The following is a 21,624-nucleotide window of genomic DNA, read 5'->3' as shown; positions in this document are numbered from 1 at the left end:
TCACATACATAGATATGTGGACCACGTGTCTGGATCAGCACAGGAAGACCACCCTGAAACCATTTTGACTCCAAAACTGACCAAATATATTCTCTGCAAGGAGGGAGCGGTGAGGGAACCTTCCCATTGTCTCAGGAATTGAGTAATCACCGTCTCAAAGGAATGGCCAGACTACCAGGAAAGGCAATCAGATAAGGCATTATCACATAACCTGGCAGCATGAAAAACAACAAAATTCAAATTTCTGTTGTAGACCTCCTTTTCTGTGATGTAGGTATGATGTTTGTGGGGGGTGGTCTTGGGTTACACCCCTTCTGTGATGTAGGTATGATGCATGGAGGGGTGGTCTTGAGCTCTAGGGCAGGGAATTTAAAAGGTCTATATAAGGGCAGGCACACCTTTGTTCGCGGTCCTCCTCCATCCTCCTGCATGTAAGGAGAGCAACCTGTTGCAAGAGTTCAATAAAGATCAGGCTTACTAGCTGCTTTGCTTCTCAATATTCTCTGGTTGGCCTCTTGTTATTTTCTCCAACTGATGGAAAACTTGCAAAGGACTCTACAACGGCTCTTGTGTCCCCCATAAGGGAATAAGGGCAGATTTTGTCTACAACAGGTACCTCTTTATCTACTTGCAGTTTGATGTGCTTTCCAACTACTAGGTTGGCAGGAGGAGAGACAGAGCAACGGGACTCATCCCTTCACGGGGATTCAAACAGCCAACCTTCTGATTGGCAAGCCCTAGGCTCTGTGGTTTAACCCACAGCGCCACCAGCGTCCCTTATTGAGGACAATATGGGGCTCCAAAGCAGGCACAGTCCAGCTGGAGTGAAGAATGAGCTTTTATTCCCTATGCACACGTTCCCTCCCTCCTCTCCCCATTGGTTGGGTGCTACAAGGCTTTCCTTCCCCCAATTATCAAATAACAGACAAGAGGCTGAGCCTGGAGAGAAACTTCTCCTTCCTCCTCTGAGTTGCCTCCACTTCCGGCTTCACCAGCAGAGATCATCTCCGGGCTTGCAAAGGAGGGAGGGGAGGAGGCGGGAAGCGGGGCTGCATCCTGCGGAGGCGGAGGAGGGGGCTTCTTCCTAATCAAGCCTCCTAATTAAGCGCCCTCACTCCCTGCCTCCCACGCGGGGGCTCCCATTCCCGCCCCCGCTGCCCGGGATTTCGGGTGAGTGCAAAGCCAGTGGCGGGGAAGGAGGGAAGGGGCTTTGCGAGGGGGTCCAGGATGAGAAGCCCCGGGACGGGGAGGAGGGAAGGGAGGGAAGGGAGCTGTTTCCTTAAAGGGGGCCTTGAAGGGGGGGGGGGAGAAGCTTCCTCCTGCAGGGATCTGGTGCAAAGGGAGTTGCAGGGAACAGTGGCGTAGCGTGGGTTGTCAGCACCCGGGGCAAGGCAAGTAATTTGCGCCCCCTAACCCGTGGATTTGCGCCCCCTAACCCTAACCCCCAGATGCTGCGCCCGGTGCGGCCGGCCCCCCCTGCACCCCCCACGCTACGCCACTGGCAGGGAAGGAGACGGGCAAGGGGAGAGGGGTGGGCATTGCTGGCCTGGATCGCCTTAATAAAAGTATTAATTTTAATTTTAATATCTATACCCCAGCAGAAGGCCCCTCGGAGGAGGACCTTATCTTTAGGCAACAGGCGATAGCATTGCTCTTCTCCCAGGGGTTTGGCTCATTAAACAATCTATGGACTTCACAACTGAATTATGGGTGGGTGGGTTGTTTTTATTTCTTACTCTGTTATGCATCTCTGTGTTTTTCTCTTGTAAGCTGCCCTGTGATCTTTGGAGGAAGGGCAGTATAGAAATGTGAAGAATAGCTGTAAAAATAGGAAGCCCTCTTGCGGTCAAGGAGGAGGTTGGGACAGAGTCTCTGATCAGCATGCATAACAGGATGGGCTTAGGAGGGAATAATACTAATAAGAATAAGAATAATTCATTACTTGCCCCCTGCCCATCTGACTGTGTTGCCTCAGCCACTCTGGGCGGCTTCCAACAAAAACACCCCAAAATTTAAAACATCGAAAACTTTCCTACATAGGGCTGCCAGCAGAAGACTTCCGTTTTGTAGAAATGGCCTTTGAATTTAAAGAAACGCCCTCTTTAAGGAGCCCTGTGGTGTAAACGTGTATGTTGTCCTCTAGGTCCAAACACATAGTAAGAGCAAGCAGTGCTCCAAAGTGCTTCTCTTGTGAACTTGCCATCTAAGTTGTTTACTCCTAACCAAAGCTCCTGTTTTCCAAAAGGACTGGGGGGGGGGGGTTCCTCACCACTTTTAACCCCCCCCCCCACTCCCACCGCATGGAAGGCAGAGGACGTGTTCATTCAAAATCCTAGTAAACCATGTGTGTATCTGAAGTGAACCAGGCGCTGCAGCAGAGGAGGAAAGGCAGCAGAGGAGGAAAGGGGTGGGTTTGAAGGCTCTTCCTGCCTCTCTCCCCTGAGCAACAAAAGCAAAGGGTGTTTGTAGGGCAGAACGACAGAGGAGGAGTCAGGGAGGACAGAGGGAGCAGTGGGCGGATCCCCCGCCTCTCCCAGGGGGTCCAGATGCAAGCAAGGGGCTTCCTTCTTCTCCATGCAAGGGCCACTCATGTATTCAGAGCAGTCCTTTGCAGATTAACACTTATGTTCCATGGGATCTACTCTTAGGCCACTAATGTGCATACCATGCCAGCCTTAGGAAGGGAGGTGGGACAGGCAGGTGAAAGAAATTGCCAAAGGTGTTTGAAAATGGGCGGGGGCTCTTGGGAAGGGGTCTTTTTGTATGCAACAACTGCAGTGGGGATGCTGATTGCCAAGGGATAGAAAGGAGATAAAATTCCATCAGAAGAGGAGTGGCAAGTAAAAATCCTTCAATATATAGAAGTAGCATAGATGACGGAAAAGATAAGAAATCGATTGACCCAAAAGTTTAAAAGGGAATGAGAAAGCTATAGATAATATTTAAAACAACAGTGTCCTCTTATAAAAACTTTAGAATGTTTCAAATAACTCATAATTGAATAAGGTACAAAGAATTCAGACAATATTTAAGAAAGATAAAGTTTATTGAAAAATAGAGGCAAGTAATTAAGAAAATTGCCAACCTAGCAGTTTTTTTGTTTAAATGATATTTATTCAAAGTTTCAAAAATATATAAATACAATAAAGAACAGAAAAGTACAACAGAAAAAAGAAAAGAAAAAACCAAAAAATAAAAATAAAAAAGGAAGAATACACATCCCATATTACATCTTTTCATTTGCTTGTTTCTTGGACCTCCTCACACCTCCCTTTTTGTATTTAACTTAATTCGTTGTTTCAGCAAATTCTTCCCATATTTCTCAATTTTTATTTAAATAATTTGTCTTAACAATCTATCTTATTAATTAATTCAACATATCCTTTCCATCTTTTACCATATTCTGTTATTCAATTTACCTTAATGTATTTAACATTATCTTACCTTAAAAACCTTAAAATTCAAAGTTTAAACCATATTTATACATAACTCCTTAAATCCTTTCTACTAAAGCCAGTTAGTTCCTTTCCAGCATTTTCCCTGATATTTCATTAATATTACACTAATTCCAAAAATAAAAAGAAGAAATTTTTCCCTAGTTATTGAACAACGTCCCTTTTTCCTGGTTTCGGGTTATGTCAGTCCTTTCTATACATTCCATCCAGTCCATCAATCTGGTGTTCTTATATCCGAGGCCCTTAAGTCTCTTCTATGCCCCTTCTGCAGATTTTCTTGTTCTTGTTTGTAGTTGCACTCTTCCTTGTCTTTTGTTGGTTTCTTTCTTAATTTCTTCCCTTTCTCCTTGGGGAGTGGGTCTCCGGGGGATTCCAACCGGTAATAATCTCCATTTTCCTTCATCAAGCCAGACCATTCCCCACAGTCCCACTCCCTGTCATCATCGTTGTAAAGCCTTATTTCGCCAGGGAATCGTTTTGCCCGCGTCCCCAGGACCAAAGAAAGAGTAAAATAACACCAGGAAAGTTTCTTCTTTGGAGAAAAGGGTTTAATCTGTGCACAGAGACAGCCTGCAGAATATAGTTTCTGAAATCTGGCTGCAAAGTAATACACATCAGCAAACTTTCTTATACCTGAAAGCATTCACCCATCTCTCAGACCTCCCCCAAAACTTCCCCAATCAGCTGGCAAGTTTTCACTTATTCCCTTTTAGGGCATATCTATATTGCTTGCTAAGCACTCCCTCGTCTTACCCCTGTACGTGTGCCTTTTCTGCTTGCTTAGCAGTCCCTCCCCTCTCCTTCGTACACGTGTCCTTTTTGCTAGCTAAGCAGCCCCTTGTATGTGTCTATTCTTATCTTTCATTACTGAAGCAGGAAGCGCAAGGCAGGAAATGGCCCCATAGCCTGTCTGGTAGCTGGCTTGACCACAATTTGCAGAAGTAAATTTTGCAGAAACTCACTATGTGTAGTTAATATGAAGATTAACCCTTCAGTTGTATTCCAAAAAGTGATTGTCCAAAAAGTAATTGTCAACATGTTTCATAGTCCCACCAGAATTAAGAGCTTCTTTAACTCCAAACACTTCCAAGTACACTCCAAGTTCAATCTTCCAATGCAACAACTTTTGCTCCTGCAGGACTTTGGATCTCTCCATTTGTGTTGCTTGGGGTGCGATCACAACCTCTTCCATCTTCCTCTGCCCTTGCACTTGCCCAATCAAACCAGTTTCCTGAATTAGTCGCTGTATAATTTCTTTATCCTTGTTTCCTGTTAATTCATATTCACTGGCTACGGCAGTCATCAAGTCCAACTTCTATATCAAGGAAGTCGGAAGTAGATGGCTGGAATAATTTTGTTCATTCGTGATGTATGGTTCTATTTCTTTTTGTAAGAAATGTATTGTGCTTTTTTGTTTTGTTTCTTTTCCTTTTTAAAAGCTTTTGTTTTGTGTGTGTGTGTGTTGATTTTAAACCAATAAAGATTGAATGAACAAAATAAAATAAAAAAGGAAGGGAGGTGATGAAAGGAATTGCCAAAGGTGATCGAAAATGGGTGGAGGCTCTTGGGAAGGGGGTGCCCAATTGGGGCTTCTTCAGGGGCAGCAGAATGACTCCCTTGGCTGCTTCTTCTTCCCTCCCTCCCAGGAAGCTGCAACTTGCTCTGGCTTCTGCGCTCTTCAGGAAGCTGAACCTGCAAACCTAGCTGAGACTGAACCTGCAACCCTGGCCAGGATGGAAGGAGGAAGATGGACGGTTGACCTGGTCAGGCTGTCTCCCGCATCCCTCCCCACAACCTCTGAGCATTCCCTCCCAGGACCCTTGGAGAAATCTGGTGAGTTCCAGGGGAGAGGAGATGGGGACAGGGACAGATGGAAGGTGGAGGGAGAAAGAGGAAAAGATGAAGAGGAGACAAATGGAAGGAAGTTCCTGACAGGAAGAAGGAAGGGGTGAGGCCTTCTCCAAAGCAGCTCTTTGTTTCTTGAATCCCTTTCATAAAGTAGTGGGGGCAGATTTTCTTCCTCCAGGATTTTAAATCTCAGGAGTTACAGTGGTACCTTGGTTATCAAACATAATCGGTTCCGGCAGTCTTCCAAAACCAAAGTGTTCCCAAACCAAGGCGCGCTTTCCCATAGAAAGTAATGCAAAATGGATTAATCCGGTCCAGACTTTTAAAAACAACAGCAATTTAACATGAATTTTACTATCTAACAAGACCATTGGTCCATAAAATGAAAGCAATAATCAATGTTCTGTACCATAATATAAGACAGTATTGTAGATGATAAAAATTAAAATTAAAACAAAAAACAAGTCACAGTCAAAAATGAAAAAGCCACACAAACAAAAATGGAAAAAATAGTAAAACACTAAAGCACCAAATGTCACCTCAGAACACTGCAACCAGAAACAGCTTTAATATTCATGGGGGGAACCTTAAATTAGCTGTGCAAGGGAACAAATGGGATGAAAAAAGCCTTAATTATAATGGAGGGGACCTAAATTTGCTGCGCAGCAGTAAAAATGGCAGCTCAGGAGCATGTTCGGTTTCCAAGGCAAAGTTCAAAAACAGGAACACCTACTTCTGGGTTTGCAAATGATGAATCAACAGAAGCATAGTTAATGTCCTAAGTCCCTTTCCCATTTTGTCATAACTAATTTGGCCTGTTCATCCTTTGTACACCATTCTAGGGTCAAGTTATACGTTTCAGACAGATTTTTTATGTTACTTCCTAAGAGTTCTTTTTGAAATTGTGATGTCTCATAACTAAAACCTTTCTTTTTGTCTATCTTTTTTTAAAAAAAATTAAATGAATTTTATTAGTATTTTCCACACAACAACAACACAAAAGCTATCAAAACTAAAAATACACAACACACAGAAATCAACATTTGAAAACTAAAAAAACAAAAAACAAAAAAGCAAAACAAAACAACAAATCCATTTCTTACAAGTTAATATTATAAACACTAAAACAACAAGACATTGACTTCCACCAATCCCACAGCACCTCCTTTATCTCTCATTGTGTCCTCCGGTTTTCCTGTTTTCTTTATCCACTCTATCCTAACATCTAGATATAAATCCTTCTTTCATATCCTTTCACTTCACAAGGTTATTCCAGACTCAGCCAGATTTCTGCCCTTGAACCTTGACTTTTGAGGTATTCATTTAGGCACTCCCATTCTTTTTTTACTTCACTTTTGGGTTTTTGTCTTATTATATCTGTCAATTTGGCTAATTCTAAGTATTCTGAGAGCTTACATAGCCACTCTCCCCTAGTGGGTCACTGATTCCCTTTCCAGTACTTAGCCACCAGGATTCTTGCTGCAGACGTTGCGTATAATAATAATAATAAGAAAATAATAATAAGAAGAAATAATAAGAAATCATTAGTTTTGTCTTTTGGGGTATTGTCATTTAAAATTCCTAAAAGGAATGCCTCTGGCCTTTTACTATATGATATTCTTAATATTTTCTTTATTTCTTTGTGGATCATGCTCCGAAATTTCCCAATTTCGGGGCATGTCCACCACATATGGTAGAAGGTTTCTTCTTCTTCACTTATTATTGTATGTTTTATTCATTTTTGCAAGCCTTTCTGGTGCCAGGTACCACCTGTGATACATTTTCATATAGTTCTCTCTTATTAAGTAACATGCTGTAAAATTTATATTTTTTGTCCATAGTCTTTCCCATTCATTATATTCAATTGGGTGGCCCTGATCTTGTTCCCATTATTTAATAGCGTCTCCTTTTTTCTCCCTTTCTACTTTCCCATTTTGTAACAGTTTATATATTTTTGAGAGAGTCTGTTGGTTGTTATATAAAATTTCTTTTTCCCATAACAAGATTTTTTTATCAAACCCATTAAGCTTACTATCCTTCTCAAATATTGTTTTTAATTGGAAATATTCTAACCAATTCACCCCCTCTCTTTTAATTCTTAAAATTTCTTTACTGTTGGGCAATCTTTTATCTCTTCTATGAGTTCCCTATATGTTAGCCAGCTATCTTTCATGTTGCTTCTATGCAAGGCTAATGACTCTATAGGTGATAGCCACCAGGGAGTTTTGGCTGTTACTATTGTTTTATTTCTTTCCCAGACTTTGAATAGGGCCTTTCTCACCAAATGATTAGTGAATCCTCTATGTGCTTTTATTTTATCGTGACCCAGGTAGCCATGCCACCCGAAAACTTTGTCCCAGCCCTCCAGGTCTAAGATTTCAGTATCTGTCAGTAACATCCAATCTTTCAGCCATGTCATGCATGCAGCCTCAAAATACAGCTTGAGGTTTGGGACTGCGAACCCGCCCCTTTCTCTAGGCTCCATCAGTACTTTAAACCTTACTCTTGGCTTCTTACCTTGCCAGATAAAATTAGAAAGATCCCTTTGCCAGCCTTTAAAACATTTTGTCCTGATAATTATTGGGATCGTCCGGAAACGGAAGAACATTTTTGGTAGAATTGACATTTTTATCAAGGATATCCTTCCCCATAAGGACAAGTTCAATTTATTCCATTTATTTAGATGTCCTTTTATTTCCTTCCACTTCTTCGCATAGTTATCCTTGTACAAATTGGTATTTTTTAATTTGTGATCCAGATCCCTAAATACTTAACTTTCGTGGTAATTTAAAGGCCTGTTACTCTTTCCAATTCTTCCTGTTCGTTTACCCCCATATTTTTCGTTAATAATTTAGATTTTTCTTTATTTAACTTAAAGCCTGATACTCTTCCATATTCAGACAATTTCTTTAGTGCTTCTGGTATACTTTCTTCTGGGTTATCTGTATACATTACATCGTCCACAAATGCTTTAACTTTATATTGTCTATTACCTAGACTAATCCCCTTGATTTTTGGGTCCTTTCTTATCGCTATTAGGAGTGTTTCCAGCGTCATAATAAACAAAAGTGGGGATAGAGGGCATCCTTGTCTGGTGCCTCTTTCAATTTGGAAAGTTAATTATTAACTTAGCTTTCTAGTTTTCATATATCGCTTTAATACCATTCAAAATTTTGTTCCCAAGTTTCAAACTTTCCACAGTGCGGACCAGAAAATTCCAGGCCACACTCTCGAAGGCTTTCTCCGCATCTACCAATAACGTTGCCACCTTCTTGCTAGGTTTCATATCAATATATTCTAGAAGATCAATCACTATTCTTGTATTATTTTTTATCTGTCTCCCCAGTAAGAAGCCATTCTGGTCCCTGCCTATTACTCTGTTCAAACATTATTTCAATCTATTTGCTAACACACCTGCAAAAATTTTGTAATCAATATTCAGTAGGGAAATTGGCCTGTAGTTCTTTATAATATTTGGGTCCATTCCTTGTTTTGGTAATAAGGTTATCCACACTTCGCGCCAAGAGTCAGGAATTTTCCCTTCTTCCATTATCTCATTCATGATCTTTTTAAGTCTAGGGATTATTACATCTTCTAGTTTCTTATAATATGTAATTGGTATTCCGTCTGGGCCTGGTGATTTCCCAGTTTCCATTTTCCTTATCACCTCTCTTATTTCTTCTGAGCTTATGCACGAATTTAAATTACTTAATTCCTTGCCATCTATTTCAGGAATTTTGTTTTCTCTTACATACTCTTTAATTTTATTCTCATCTTTGTCTTCCAACTCATATAATTTTTTATAAAAATTCCTAAGCATCATTTTTATTTGGTCCAGGTCTGTAATTTCTTTTCCTTGTTCAATAATCTTATTTATAACCCTATCCACTTGTTTCTCCTTTGTTAGCCAGGACAACATTTTACCGGGTTTATTTGCCGATTCAAAATACCTTTGTTTTGTCCATTTAATCTTATTTTCTACCTCTTTGTTTATTAAATTGTTTAATTGGGATTGTAAAATTTTAATATTCTGGATTATGCTCTCTTGTTTTGGATTTTTCAACAGTTCTTTTTCCTTCTCCCTTATCTGTTTATTTATTTCCATAGTATCCTTTGCTTTATCCTTCCTTATTCTTGCCATTTGTTGTATTCCAATTCCTCTCAAATAGGCTTTACTGGTATCCCAGATGATTTCCCTGTCTGTCCCATGTCTCTCATTAATTTTGAAAAATTCCTTCAACAATTCCCTCATTTTAATCACCTTCTGCTCATCTCTCCAAACCTCATCATTCATCCTCCACCTCCCTCTCGTATGTTTTTTAAATCTTATGTGTATAGTAACGGGATTATGGTCTGAGAGAGATTTATTCAGAATCTTTGCTTTTACCAAGCTCAATGTCAATTTTTTCGAGCCCCAAATTGTGTCTATTCTCCCTCCCGATTTTTTATTTTCGGGAAAAATAGGTAATATCCTTTTCAGTGGGGTGCTTCAATCTCCAGGTATCAAATAAATTAAGATTATCAGTCAACTGGAAGAGCGATAATGGTAGTCTGCCTGAGTTTGATTCCCCCCCCCCCCCGGTTCTATCCATTTCAATAGATATAACTCCATTCATATCTCCCATCATAATTATCTTTCCATTCTCATATTCCCAAAGCTTCTCTTCCAATTTTCTGTAAAATTTGGATTTATTATTATTTGGAGCATACACTCCTACCACTATTATCTTTTCTTGATTTATTTGTATTTCTACACCTACTATTCTACCTTCCTCATCTTGAAATATTAGTTGTGGACTTAACGCTGGTTTTACATAAATTACCACCCCTCTTTTCTTTTCCGCCGCTACGGCTATAAACTCCAGACCCAAGTTCTTGTTTTTTAGTACCCGAATATGATCTTTAGATACATGGGTCTCTTGTAGACATATTATATCCCATTTTCCTTTCTTTAAGGTACATTCTACTTTGTTCCTTTTCAGTTTACTGTTCAAACCATTAATATTCCAGGAAATACACTAAAAGGCCATACAGTTTTTGTCTATCTTAAAGATAGTGTTTAGTTGATGGTACTGTAACCAGTCAGTTACAGCTTCCCTTATCTCTTCAAAATCTTTTAATTTCAGTTGGTTTTCAGCTTCAGTTAACAGCTCTCTATAAGTTGGCCAATTACTTCTCATATTCAATTTTTTTCAGAGATATTGCTTCCAAGGGGGAAAGCCACCAGGGTGTTTTTTACTCAAGCAAATTTTTATACTTCTCCCATACCCTAAAAATTGATTTTCTTCCTATATGATTCTGAAAAGCTCTATGCACCTTATCCTTTTCCTACCATAAATATGCATGCTATCCATAATTCATGTACTTTCAGATCTAAAGTACAGTTTCTGTGTTTTCCAATGTAATCCATTCCAGGTTCTAGCAGATACAGGATGCTTCATAATGAAGTTTCAAACCCGGCAGGGCGAAATCTCCTCCCTCTCTTACATCTGTTAATAATTTATTTTTAATCCTTGGTTTCTTCCCTTTGCAGAAAAACCTAGATATATCTTCTTGCCATTTTTCAAAGCATCCTGCGTTGCCTATTGCCTGGACTGATTGGAATAAAAATAACATTTTTGGCAATACATTCATTTTTATTACTGCTATTCTTCCCCAAAATGATAAATTCATTCTTACCTATATCTCTAAAGCTCTTTTTATTTCTTTCCACACATTCTCGTAATTGTCTTTAAAAATATTAATATTCTTAGCTGTCAAAAAGGAACCCCAGCGGGTGATCCCGCTGCGCTCCGGAGGCTTTGGATTCCTTTCGCTGAAGGATAAGTGCCCCTTCAGCTAAGGCACAGCGCCCCTTTAGCTAAGAGGGAGGAGAAATGGAAGGGGCTCCGTTTCTCCTGCCGCTTCGCTGAAGGGGCGCTGCGCAGAGTGGGGGATAATTTTTTTCTCTTGTTCTCCCCCTCTAAAACAAGGTGCGTCCTATAGAGCAAATACGGTAATCTTATTCTTGTTTAGTTTAAAGCCTACGGCCTGCCCGAAGTCCTGTATCTTTTCTAACACCTTTGCTGGAGTATTTCTGGGATCCTTCACCGTAATTACAAGGTCAACTGTAAAAGCTTTTAATTTATATGCTTTATAACCTACTGTTATACCTCTAATAAATTTCTCCACTCTTTCTCTCTCGCCAAGGCCTCTAATACCAAAATTAATAATAATGGTGATAGGAGATATCCTTCTCTTGTCCCCTTTTACACTTTACACTTTTCTGTTATAACCTTATTAACAATCAGCATGGCCTGTTGGTCAGAATGAATTGCATCAATTCCTCTCCGAAATGCTTCCCCACAATTCATTTTTTCCTTTTATCTTTTTCATAAAGCCCATGAAACATTATCAAAAGCCGTTTCCACATCTATAAACATTAAGGCCGCTTTTTTCTCATTTCTTAGTTCCAAATATTCAATAATATCAATTATATTCCTTATATTCTCCTTCATCTGATGTCCTGGTAGAACACAGGCCTGCTTGTGATGAATTTTTTCTGCTAAAACACCTTTCATTCTACTGCCCAAAATATGAGCAATACTCTAAATGGAGTATTCGTCTCGCCTTTTAGTTCAAGAATTATTGATTTGTGGTCCGAAAGCGTTCTTGGTTGTATTTCTGCTTTTTTAATCTATGGACTTCCATCCTACAGGAGACAGTGATGGCCAACAACTTGGATAGCTTGAAAAAGAGGATTGGACTGATGTCTGTGCTCTGCCCTCGTGGTCCTAGGCAATAATGCTTCTTAATACTAGTTCCTGGAAAGCACAGGAAGGCAGAGGGCTCTTGTACTCAAATCCTGCTTGCTGGTTTCCCACAGGCATCTAGCTGGCCACTGTGAAAGCAGGATGCTGGACTAGGTGGGCCTTTGCCCAAATGAGCAGGCTCTTCTTATGTTCTAATACAGGCATCCCCCAACTTGGCCCTCCAGATGTTTTGGGACTACAACTCCCAACGTCCCTAGCTAACAGGATCAGTGGTCAGGGATGATGGGAATTGTAGTCCCAAAACATCTGGAGGGCAAAGTTTGGGGGTGCCTGTTCTAATCTAGTGCAATAATTTTACAGTTACATGTGGCATAGTAACACTAAAGTTTTACTTCTTAGACATAGGAGAGATTGCTACTCGATCCAGTGATCATTTCCTCCCTGGGAAAGGAGAAATACAGAGATGTGTCTAAGACACCAATTCCACCATAGATTATAAAATAATGCAGTTTATTAAGTGTGAATGGAGTGATCATGTCTTGTTCTTGCCATTATCTCATCTGCATTCCTAAAAGTTTGGAACATAGAGAGGACAGTGGAGAAAAGAGACAGTATTAAAATAAGAGAAGGTGCATACTGGGATTGACATGTGTTCAGTTCCTTTCTTGTCTTTCCTGAAAGTCTTAACAGGATTCTTGCCCACTCCCAAACAGGTGAGGAAGATGATGGCCAGAATTCTATGGAGCCATCTGTGAAATCATTGGGAAGAACAAAGAAACAGTTTAAATGTCTGGAATGTGGGATGTGCTTTAGTCACAGTGGAAGACTGAGGACACATCAACGAATTCACATAGAGGAGAAACCATTTAAATGTACTGACTATGGAAAGAGCTTCATGGAAAATGGAACTCTTAGAAAACATCAACGAACTCACATGGGGGAGAAACCATTTAAATGTATTGAATGTGGAAAGAGCTTCAGTCAAAGAGGTGTCCTTAAAAGACATCAGCGAAGTCACACAGGGGAGAAACCATTTAAATGTATTGATTGTGGAAAGTGCTTCAGTAGAAGTGAACACTTTAGAATACACCAACGAACTCACACGGGGGAGAAACCATTTAAATGTATTGAATGTGGAAATAGCTTCAGTGAAAGTGGAGCACTAAGAAAACACCAACGAACTCACACGGGGGAGAAACCGTTTAAATGTATAGAATGTGGAAAGAGCTTCAGTCAAAGAGGAGACCTTAAAAGACACCAACAAACTCACACGGGGGAGAAACCATTTGAATGTATTGAATGTGGAAAGAGTTTCAGTGGAAGTGGAGATCTTAGAAGACATCAACAATCTCACACAGGGGAGAAACCATTTGAATGTATGGAATGTGGAAAGAGCTTCAGTGGAAGGGGAGACCTTAGAAAACATCAACGAACACACACGGGGGAGAAACCATTTAAATGTATTGAATGTGGAAAGAGCTTCTGTGGATGGGGAGACCTTAGAAAACATCAACGAACACACACAGGGGAGAAACCATTTAAATGTATTGAATGTGGAAAGTGCTTCAGTCAATATGGAACACTTCGAATACATCAACGAACTCACACAGGGGAAAAACCATTTAAATGTATTGAATGTGGAAAGAGCTTCAGTGGAAGTGGAGCTCTTAGAATACACCAACGAACTCACACAGGGGAGAAACCATTTAAATGTATTGAATGTGGAAAGAGCTTCATTAAACATGAACACCTTAGAATACATCAACGAACTCACACAGGGGAGAAACCATTTGAATGTATGGAATGTGGAAAGAACTTCAGTGGAAGGGGAGACCTTAGAAAACATCAACGAACACACACGGGGGAGAAACCATTTAAATGTATTGAATGTGGAAAGAGCTTCTGTGGAAGGGGAGACCTTAGAAAACATCAACGAACACACACAGGGGAGAAACCATTTAAATGTATTGAATGTGGAAAGTGCTTCAGTCGATATGGAACACTTAGAATACACCAACGAACTCACACAGGGGAGAAACCATTTGAATGTATTGAATGTGGAAAGAGCTTCATTCAACATGAACACCTTAGAATACATCAACGAACTCACACAGGGGAGAAACCGTTTAAATGTATTGAATGTGGAAAGTGCTTCAGTCAAAATGGAAAACTTAGAATACACCAACGAACTCACACAGGGGAGAAACCATTTGAATGTATTGAATGTGGAAAGAGCTTCATTCAACATGAACACCTTAGAATACATCAACGAACTCACACAGGGGAGAAACCGTTTAAATGTATTGAATGTGGAAAGAGCTTCAGTTTTAGTGGACACCTTAGAATACACCAACGAACTCATACAGGGGAAAAACAATTTAAATGTATTGAATGTGGAAAGAGATTCAGTAGAAGTGGACACCTTAGAATACATCAACAAACTCACACAGGGGAAAAACCATTTAAATGTATTGAATGTGGAAAGAGTTTCAGTGGAAGTGGAGATCTTAGAAGGCATCAACAATCTCACACAGGGGAGAAACCATTTGAATGTATTGAATGTGGAAAATGCTTCAGTCGAAATGGAACACTTAGAAGACACCAACAAACTCACACAGGTGAGAAACCATTTGAATGTATTGAATGTGGAAAATGCTTTAGTCGAAATGGAACACTTCGAATACACCAACGAACTCACATGGGGGAAGAAACCATTTAAATGTATTGAATGTGGAAAGAGCTTCAGTCAAAATGGACACCTTATGAAACATCAACAAACTCATATGGGAGAAACCATTTAAATGTACTGAATGTGGAAAGAGCTTCAGTCCATATAGACACCTTATAAGACACCAGCTAACACACGGGGAAGAAACCATTTTAATGTATGGCATGTGGAAGGAGCTTCAGCAAAAGTAGAGCACTTAGAATACACCAACTAACTCATACAGTTAGTGGAGACCTTAATATTCATAATATTCATATCCTTCAGATATTAAAAGCTTCCCTAAACAGGACAGCCTTCAGATGTCTTTTAAAGTCTGGTGGCTGTTTTTTCCGTTGACATCTTTTGGGAAGGTATTCCACAGGGAGGGCACCACTACCGATAAGGCCCTCTGCCTGGTTCCCTGTAACTTCGCTTCTCACAGTGAGGGAACTGCCAGAAGGCTCTTGGTACTGGACCTCCATGTCCAGGCAGATCAATGGGGGTGGAGACTCTCCTCCCGTCACCAGTCTAGCTGCCGCATTCTGGATTAATTGCAGTTTCCGGATCACCTTCAAAGGTAGCCCCACGTAGAGCGCATTGCAGTAGTCCAACCGGAAGATAACTGGAGCATGCACTACTCTGGCAAGACAGTCTGTGGACAGATAGGGTCTCAGCTTGCGTACCAGATGGAGCTGGTAAACAGAATTGACCTGCGCTTCCATTGACAGCTGCAAGTCCCAAATGACTCCCAGTCTGCGCACCTGGTCCTTTAGGGGCACAGTTACCCCATTCAGGACCAGGGAGTCCTCCACACCTTCCTGCCTCCTGTCTCACAAAAATAGGACATCTGCCTTGTCGGGATTCAACTTTAATATGTTAGTCGCCATCCATCCTCCAACCACCTCCAGACACTCACACAGGACCTTCACCATCTTCACTGGTTCTGATTTGAAAGAGAGGTAGAGCTGGGTATCCGCATACTGATGAACACCCAGCGCAAACCCCCTGATCTCTCCCCGCGGCTTCATGTAGATGTTGAAAAGCATGGGGAGAGGACAGAACCCTGAGGCACCCCACAAGTGAGAGCTCAGGGGTCTGAACACTCATCCCCCAACACCACTTTCTGAACACGGCCCAGGAGGAAGGAGTGGAACCACTGTATAACAGTTCCTCCAGCTCCCAGCCCCTCTAGACGGTCCAAAAGGTTGTTATGGCCGATGGTGTCAAAAGCCTCTGAATGATCCAGCAGAACTAGGAAACAGCTCTCACTTTTGTCCCTAGCCCGCCGGAAATCATCGTATCCAGGTCAGTTTCAGTCCCATGGTGAGGCCTGAATCCCAACTGGAAGGGATCCAAATGGTCCACATCTTCCAGGCATCCCTGGAGTTGTTCAGCAACCACCCAGTCAATCACCTTGCCAAAGAATGGAAGATTTGAGACTGGGCAATAGTTGGCCGTATTGGCTGGGTCTAAAGATTTTTTTTTTAAGAAGCACTTTAATACAGTGGTGCCTCGGGTTACATATGCTTCAGGTTACAGACTCCACTAACTCAGAAATAGTACCTCGTGTTAAGAACTTTGCTTCAGCATGAGAACAGAAATCATACAGTGGCAGCAGGAGGCCCGATTAGCTAAAGTGGTGCTTCAGGTTAAGAACAGACCTCCAGAACGAATTACGTTCTTAACCAGAGGTACCACTGTAACTGCCTCTTTGAGTGTGTCTGGGAAGGCTCCCTCACAGAGAGAAGCATTCACCACCCCACGGAGCCCATCGCCCAGCCCTTCCCGGCTAGATTTTATGAGTCAGGATGGGCAAGGATCAAGGAGACAGGTGGTTGGTTTCACTCATCCAAACACCCTGTCCACATCCTCAGAGGTAACAGATTGGAATTGATCCCACGCAACTTGACTAGACAGGACTCACCAGCCCCCGCCCTGCTCCCACGGGGGAGTCTACCTCTCCGAATCTGAGCGACTTTATTTGCAAAAAACATGGCAAAATCATTGCAGGAGATCATGTGCCCGTACCAGGCCCCATTGGATCAGATGGTTCCATTAAATTGCAAACCACCTGAGAGAGTCCCCTGCTGCTGTTTTCTGCAGATGCAGTAGAGGGGGTGAAGAAGGTTTTCTTCACCTTCGCTATCGCCATTTGGTAGGCTCAACATTGAGCTCTAACCCGTGTCCGGTCAGATTCAGAATGAGGTTTCTGCCACTGGCGCTCTAGCCATCTCGTTGCCCTCAGATCCATGGAAAACCATGGGGCCGTCCGGGCTTCATGCAATCGGAGTGGGCTCTTCAGAGCCAGACAGTCAATAGCCCTGGTTAACTCCACATTCCAACGGGCCACCAGGGAATCAGCTGAAAGGCCATCAACATGGGATAAAACATCCTCTACCACTCTCTGGAAACCATTTGGATCCATTATGTGGCGGGGGGACTATCCAAATCGGTCCCACGTTCCTGCAAAGGGGAAGGGTTGTGGAGAAGTCCAGTTGCACCAGGAAGTGATCCGACCATGGCACTTCTTTAGTTTCGCTTTTACTTAGTGTCAGATCACCAACATCCATAGAGGTGAACACCAAGTCTAAGGCATGTCCGCGACACTGAGTTGGGCCAAACTTATTCAGGGGCAGCCCATGGAGGCCATGCTTTCCACAAAGTCCCAATCAGCCCCTTGTAAGGTTGTGTCGGCGTGAATGTTAAAATCCCCCAGCATAACCAAACTAGATGTTTCCAGGAGAACATCTGCCACAACCTGAAGCAGTTCGGGCAGGGAATCCTTGGTGCAGCAGGGAGATCGGTACACCAAAAGGAATCCTGTACTGCCCCTATTGTCCAACTTCAAGAATATGCGCTCAGAGAACTGGGTCTTCCCAATAGGACGCCTGGTGCAAATTACTGACTTCCTACAAATCACTGCAAACCACCCACCCCCTTGCCCACATGACTTGGGTTGCTGTGCGTAAGAGAAACCTGGTGGACAAGCAGTGGCAAGGACAGGTCCACCTGCTTCATCCCACCAAGTCTCTGTTACACATGCCAGGTCAAGTTCTCCATCCACAATCAAGTCATGGATGGCAGTGGTCTTATGAATCATTGACCTGGCATTGCATAGCAGCACCTTCGGGTCATGTGGGTCTCCCTTGCTGATTCCAGTGTCCATCCAAATGACACCAGACCCGGAGGCAGGGATAGTCCTCAAACTAAAATGGGGGGCCATACTATTTGATGACCCTCTTTTTTTCTTAATTTATACTTCGACATCACACAAACAAGCATTGAATAAAATGAACAAACAATAGAAAACAGAAGAAAATGCAAAAACTAAATTACAAGGATCTAAACATAATATGCAATCAAAAATACAAAACACTATATTCTCTCCAAAAAAGGAAAAAGAACGGGGAAAAAACACCAAAAAAGAAGAAGAAAGGGGGGGAATGACTTCTTACTAACTCCATGTGGCTCTTTATTCTTCATATCACTGGTTGTCTGTAATGATTAATTTTTTGGAGAATTATTCTAATTACCTGTGAGATTTTTATTCTAAACTAAGCCAAGTATGAATCTGGAAATCGGTTCTCTTCGTATAATTTATAAAGACTTCCCACTCTCTCCTTATTTTCTCATTAGAATAACTTCTTATTAAACCTGTAAGTCTGGCCAATTCAAGATATCCTGACAATTTAAGAACTCTTCCTTCTTTTGTTGGTGTTCTGTTACTTCTCCAATTTTTAGCCATTACTATCCTGGCCGCCATTACGGCATACAATAATATTCTTTTGGCTTCTTTTGGGATGTCTGTTGTTAATAGGCCCCAAAAAACATTTCTGGTTTTGGGGGGGAAATATGTCTTAACATTTTATTTAATTCTTCATTAATGGTATCTCAAAATTATTTAATTTTAGGGCTCATCCACCACATATGGAAGAAATTCTCTTCTTTAAGTTTGCACCTCCAACACTTTCCACTGGTGTTTTGGTACATTTTAGCCAATTTCGAGGGTTTAAGATACCATCTGTACATCATTTTTTTAAAAAATAATTTTATTGTATAACATGCTGTAAATCTTATGTCTCTTTTCCATAAGTTTCCCCAGTTTTCTAAATCAATTGAATGACCGATATCTTGTGCCCATTTGACCATGACATCTTTAAACTCTTTGTCTCTTAAGTGCCAGTTTAATAATAGTTTATACATTTGGATAAATTTTTATCATCATTTATAATCAATTTTTTGTCTATTTCAGATAATTTTGTATCAAATCCATTTACATTCATGTCTTCCTCAAAAATTGCATTTAATTGATGGTATTGAAACCAGCCTATTTCTGTATGCCTTATTTTTTCATATTTTTTTCATTTGTAATCTATTATTTACTTCCTCTAAAAGATCTTTATACGTCAACCAATTTGAATCCATATTTTTTCTTTTTACTGCCTCTGCCTCCATTGGTGACAACCACCATCGGGTTCTTGGTTCTAATATTTTTTTGTTCCTTTCCCAAACTTCATATAAGGCTTTCCCAATAATGTGATTTAGGAATCCCTTGTGGATTTTTGCTTTATTGTAACCCGGGTAGCCGTGCCACCCCACTATATTATCCCAGCCCTCAATATCCAATAATTTAGTATTCTTCAAGATCATCCATTCCTTGAGCTAGACCAGGCAAGCAATTTCTCTTTTTTTAAAAAAAAATAATTTTTATTAACAGGCCAATGACATCACATTATCCAAATCATATTAGTTTCAAATTATACAGCCAAATTTTAAATTTTGTTGGGGGTACCCATACATCAAGCTCCGCACGAGTCCAGAACTCTGAACGAGTCCAAACATCACTTATATTACTGCTTTAATTAGACAGTTCTATCCAGTTCAATCCAGATAGTCCTTTAATTACTTTCTTTCTCTTCTTGTTGTTATCGTATATTCCTTCTTTGTGATCTCTGATAATTTTCACAAGCAGATTGAAAACAGGCATCCTTTGTGTGGGTTTTGTACTGTCCAAAGATCATATCACTCAGGGACAGCCTCTGTTCCGCGCTTCCATAAAAAAATTAATCTTCGGTCTGTCCTTTACTTTTCTCAGGTTTGCCAAATAAATTAAATGAGTCAGGAGGCTCTGTCAGGTCAAGTTTGCGTTCCAACATTCCTTCTCTTTTGAATAATCCTGATTCTCCTCCCCCTGTCCTTCTTTCTCCGGCAAGCCTGTCTTGGCGAGACGCCATTTTTTAATTGCGTCATAAAAATTTTCCTCTTTCTCACTGTTCACCAATCCTCTCTCCTGTTATAATCCATCCCACACAGTTCTTGAATTCCTGCTTGTGATTAATAAAAATGCAACGATCTTATTTCTATCTGGGGTGAAGGGTTATTAATATCACATCGTGCAAAGGAAAAAAAAGTTTTTTCCTCCACCCCCCCCCCTTCATTCCAAACATACAGTCTCCTAGTGGTGATTCATCAGAAGATTTACTTATCCATCTGTCACTCCCGGTCACAGAGATCCATTAATCAGCACTCTTATCTCTCGAACATTACTTGATATATGTGCTTCAGCTTCATTCCAATCGTATGTTTCCAATTATAATTCCGAGCTGAAGCTAACCAGCACGCGCTAATTGGAATCGGTGTCAGGAAGATCTGACACCACCGAGGGCTCGTGCCAAATGTCCGGCAGCCCCATCTCTCGGATCAGGGGGTGCATTGTGAACACCGCTGGCAAGGCAGTGCCCCCCGTCTCCTGGGGGGGTAGGAAGACTGCATACCTCCCATAGCAGCCCCTTATTTACCTCGTATGGGCCAGAGAGATGTTATTGTCGGCCATCTTCCAACGCGCCACCTGGTGGCCCCCAGGCAGGCAACTTCATAGTAGATCCTAAAATCTGGCATTCCAAACCCTCCTTTGTTTTTGGTTACTGTTAATAGTTTAAATTTAATTCTGGTTTTTTTTTTTTCCCCCTTCCAAATGTATTTCGCCAAATACCTGTGCCATTCCTTAAAACAATTTAAGCCATTAAGAACCTGAATTGATTGAAAAAGGAACTGCATTTTTGGTAAAACTACCATCTTGATTGTAGAAATTCTTCCCCACAACGTGAGTTTTAATTTACTCCAGATTTCTAAGTCTTTCCTAATTTTGCTCCATACCTTAATATAATTGTCTTTCTATAAATTAATGTTTTCATGGTTATCCAAATTCCTAAATACTTTGCTCTGTAATTTTAAGTCTATTTCTAACTTTATTTTTTCTTGTATATCTAATTATTTTACCAGGAGTTTTGTTTTTTCTTTATTAATTTTGAATCGTGATAATTGTCCAAACGCCTTTCTTTTTCCTTTCCTCTCCTTTTATTATAATCATTTTTATTGATTTTCTTTCTTACAACAAATATTCATCACCATCACTAAATATTCCTATATCTCATCATAGTCTTTCAATTTTAACTTTCCTTCTTGTTCTATTAGTAATTCTCTGTTGGCCATATTCCTTCCATTGTTGATGTGTTAAGTGATAGTGCTTCAATGGGTGATAGCCACCATGGAGTTTGGGGTTCCAATAATTTTTTGTATTTTCCTCATACCTTTATTAAAAACTTATTATTGTATTGTGGAGTCCTTTGTGTACTTTTGTTTTCCCATACCACAAATATGCATGCCAACCAAATCTGTTGTCATGTCCTTCCAGTTCTATTGCCTCTTCTTTCTCCAATTTAATCCAATCTCGAATCCGAGTAAGACAAGCTGCTTCATAGTAAATTTTGAGATCTGGAAGGGAAAAGCCTCCCCTTTCTTTTAAGTCTGAGTTTTGTATTTTATTCTTGGCCTTGTTTTTTCCAACATTACTACAATACAA

General features: G+C 40.8%; 1 protein-coding gene across 3 annotated transcripts in view; it reads left to right on the top strand.

Annotated features, from left to right (window-relative positions):
• LOC310701273 (uncharacterized protein) overlaps window positions 1–21,376 on the top strand; it is a 64,679-nt gene extending 43,303 nt beyond the window's left edge. The window contains exons 1-3 of one of the 3 annotated variants that reach the window (XM_083491925.1): window positions 751–1,170; window positions 5,138–5,288; window positions 12,769–21,376. In XM_083491925.1, coding sequence (XP_083348051.1) covers window positions 5,189–5,288; window positions 12,769–14,774 — 2,106 coding nt within the window. In that variant the 5' untranslated portion in view covers window positions 751–1,170; window positions 5,138–5,188 and the 3' untranslated portion in view covers window positions 14,775–21,376. Of the gene's footprint in view, window positions 1–750; window positions 1,171–5,101; window positions 5,289–12,768 lie in introns of those variants that run through there. The other 2 variants (XM_083491924.1, XM_083491923.1) reach the window with 2 other exon arrangements.
• The last annotated feature ends 248 nt before the right edge of the window (window positions 21,377–21,624 follow it).

Source organism: Podarcis liolepis (genome assembly GCF_965112155.1).
Source record: "Podarcis liolepis genome assembly, chromosome: 2".
NCBI lineage: Eukaryota > Metazoa > Chordata > Lepidosauria > Squamata > Lacertidae > Podarcis > Podarcis liolepis.
The sequence above is the reverse complement of the archived record's forward strand: the minus strand, read 5'-3'. Positions and strand labels throughout refer to the sequence as shown.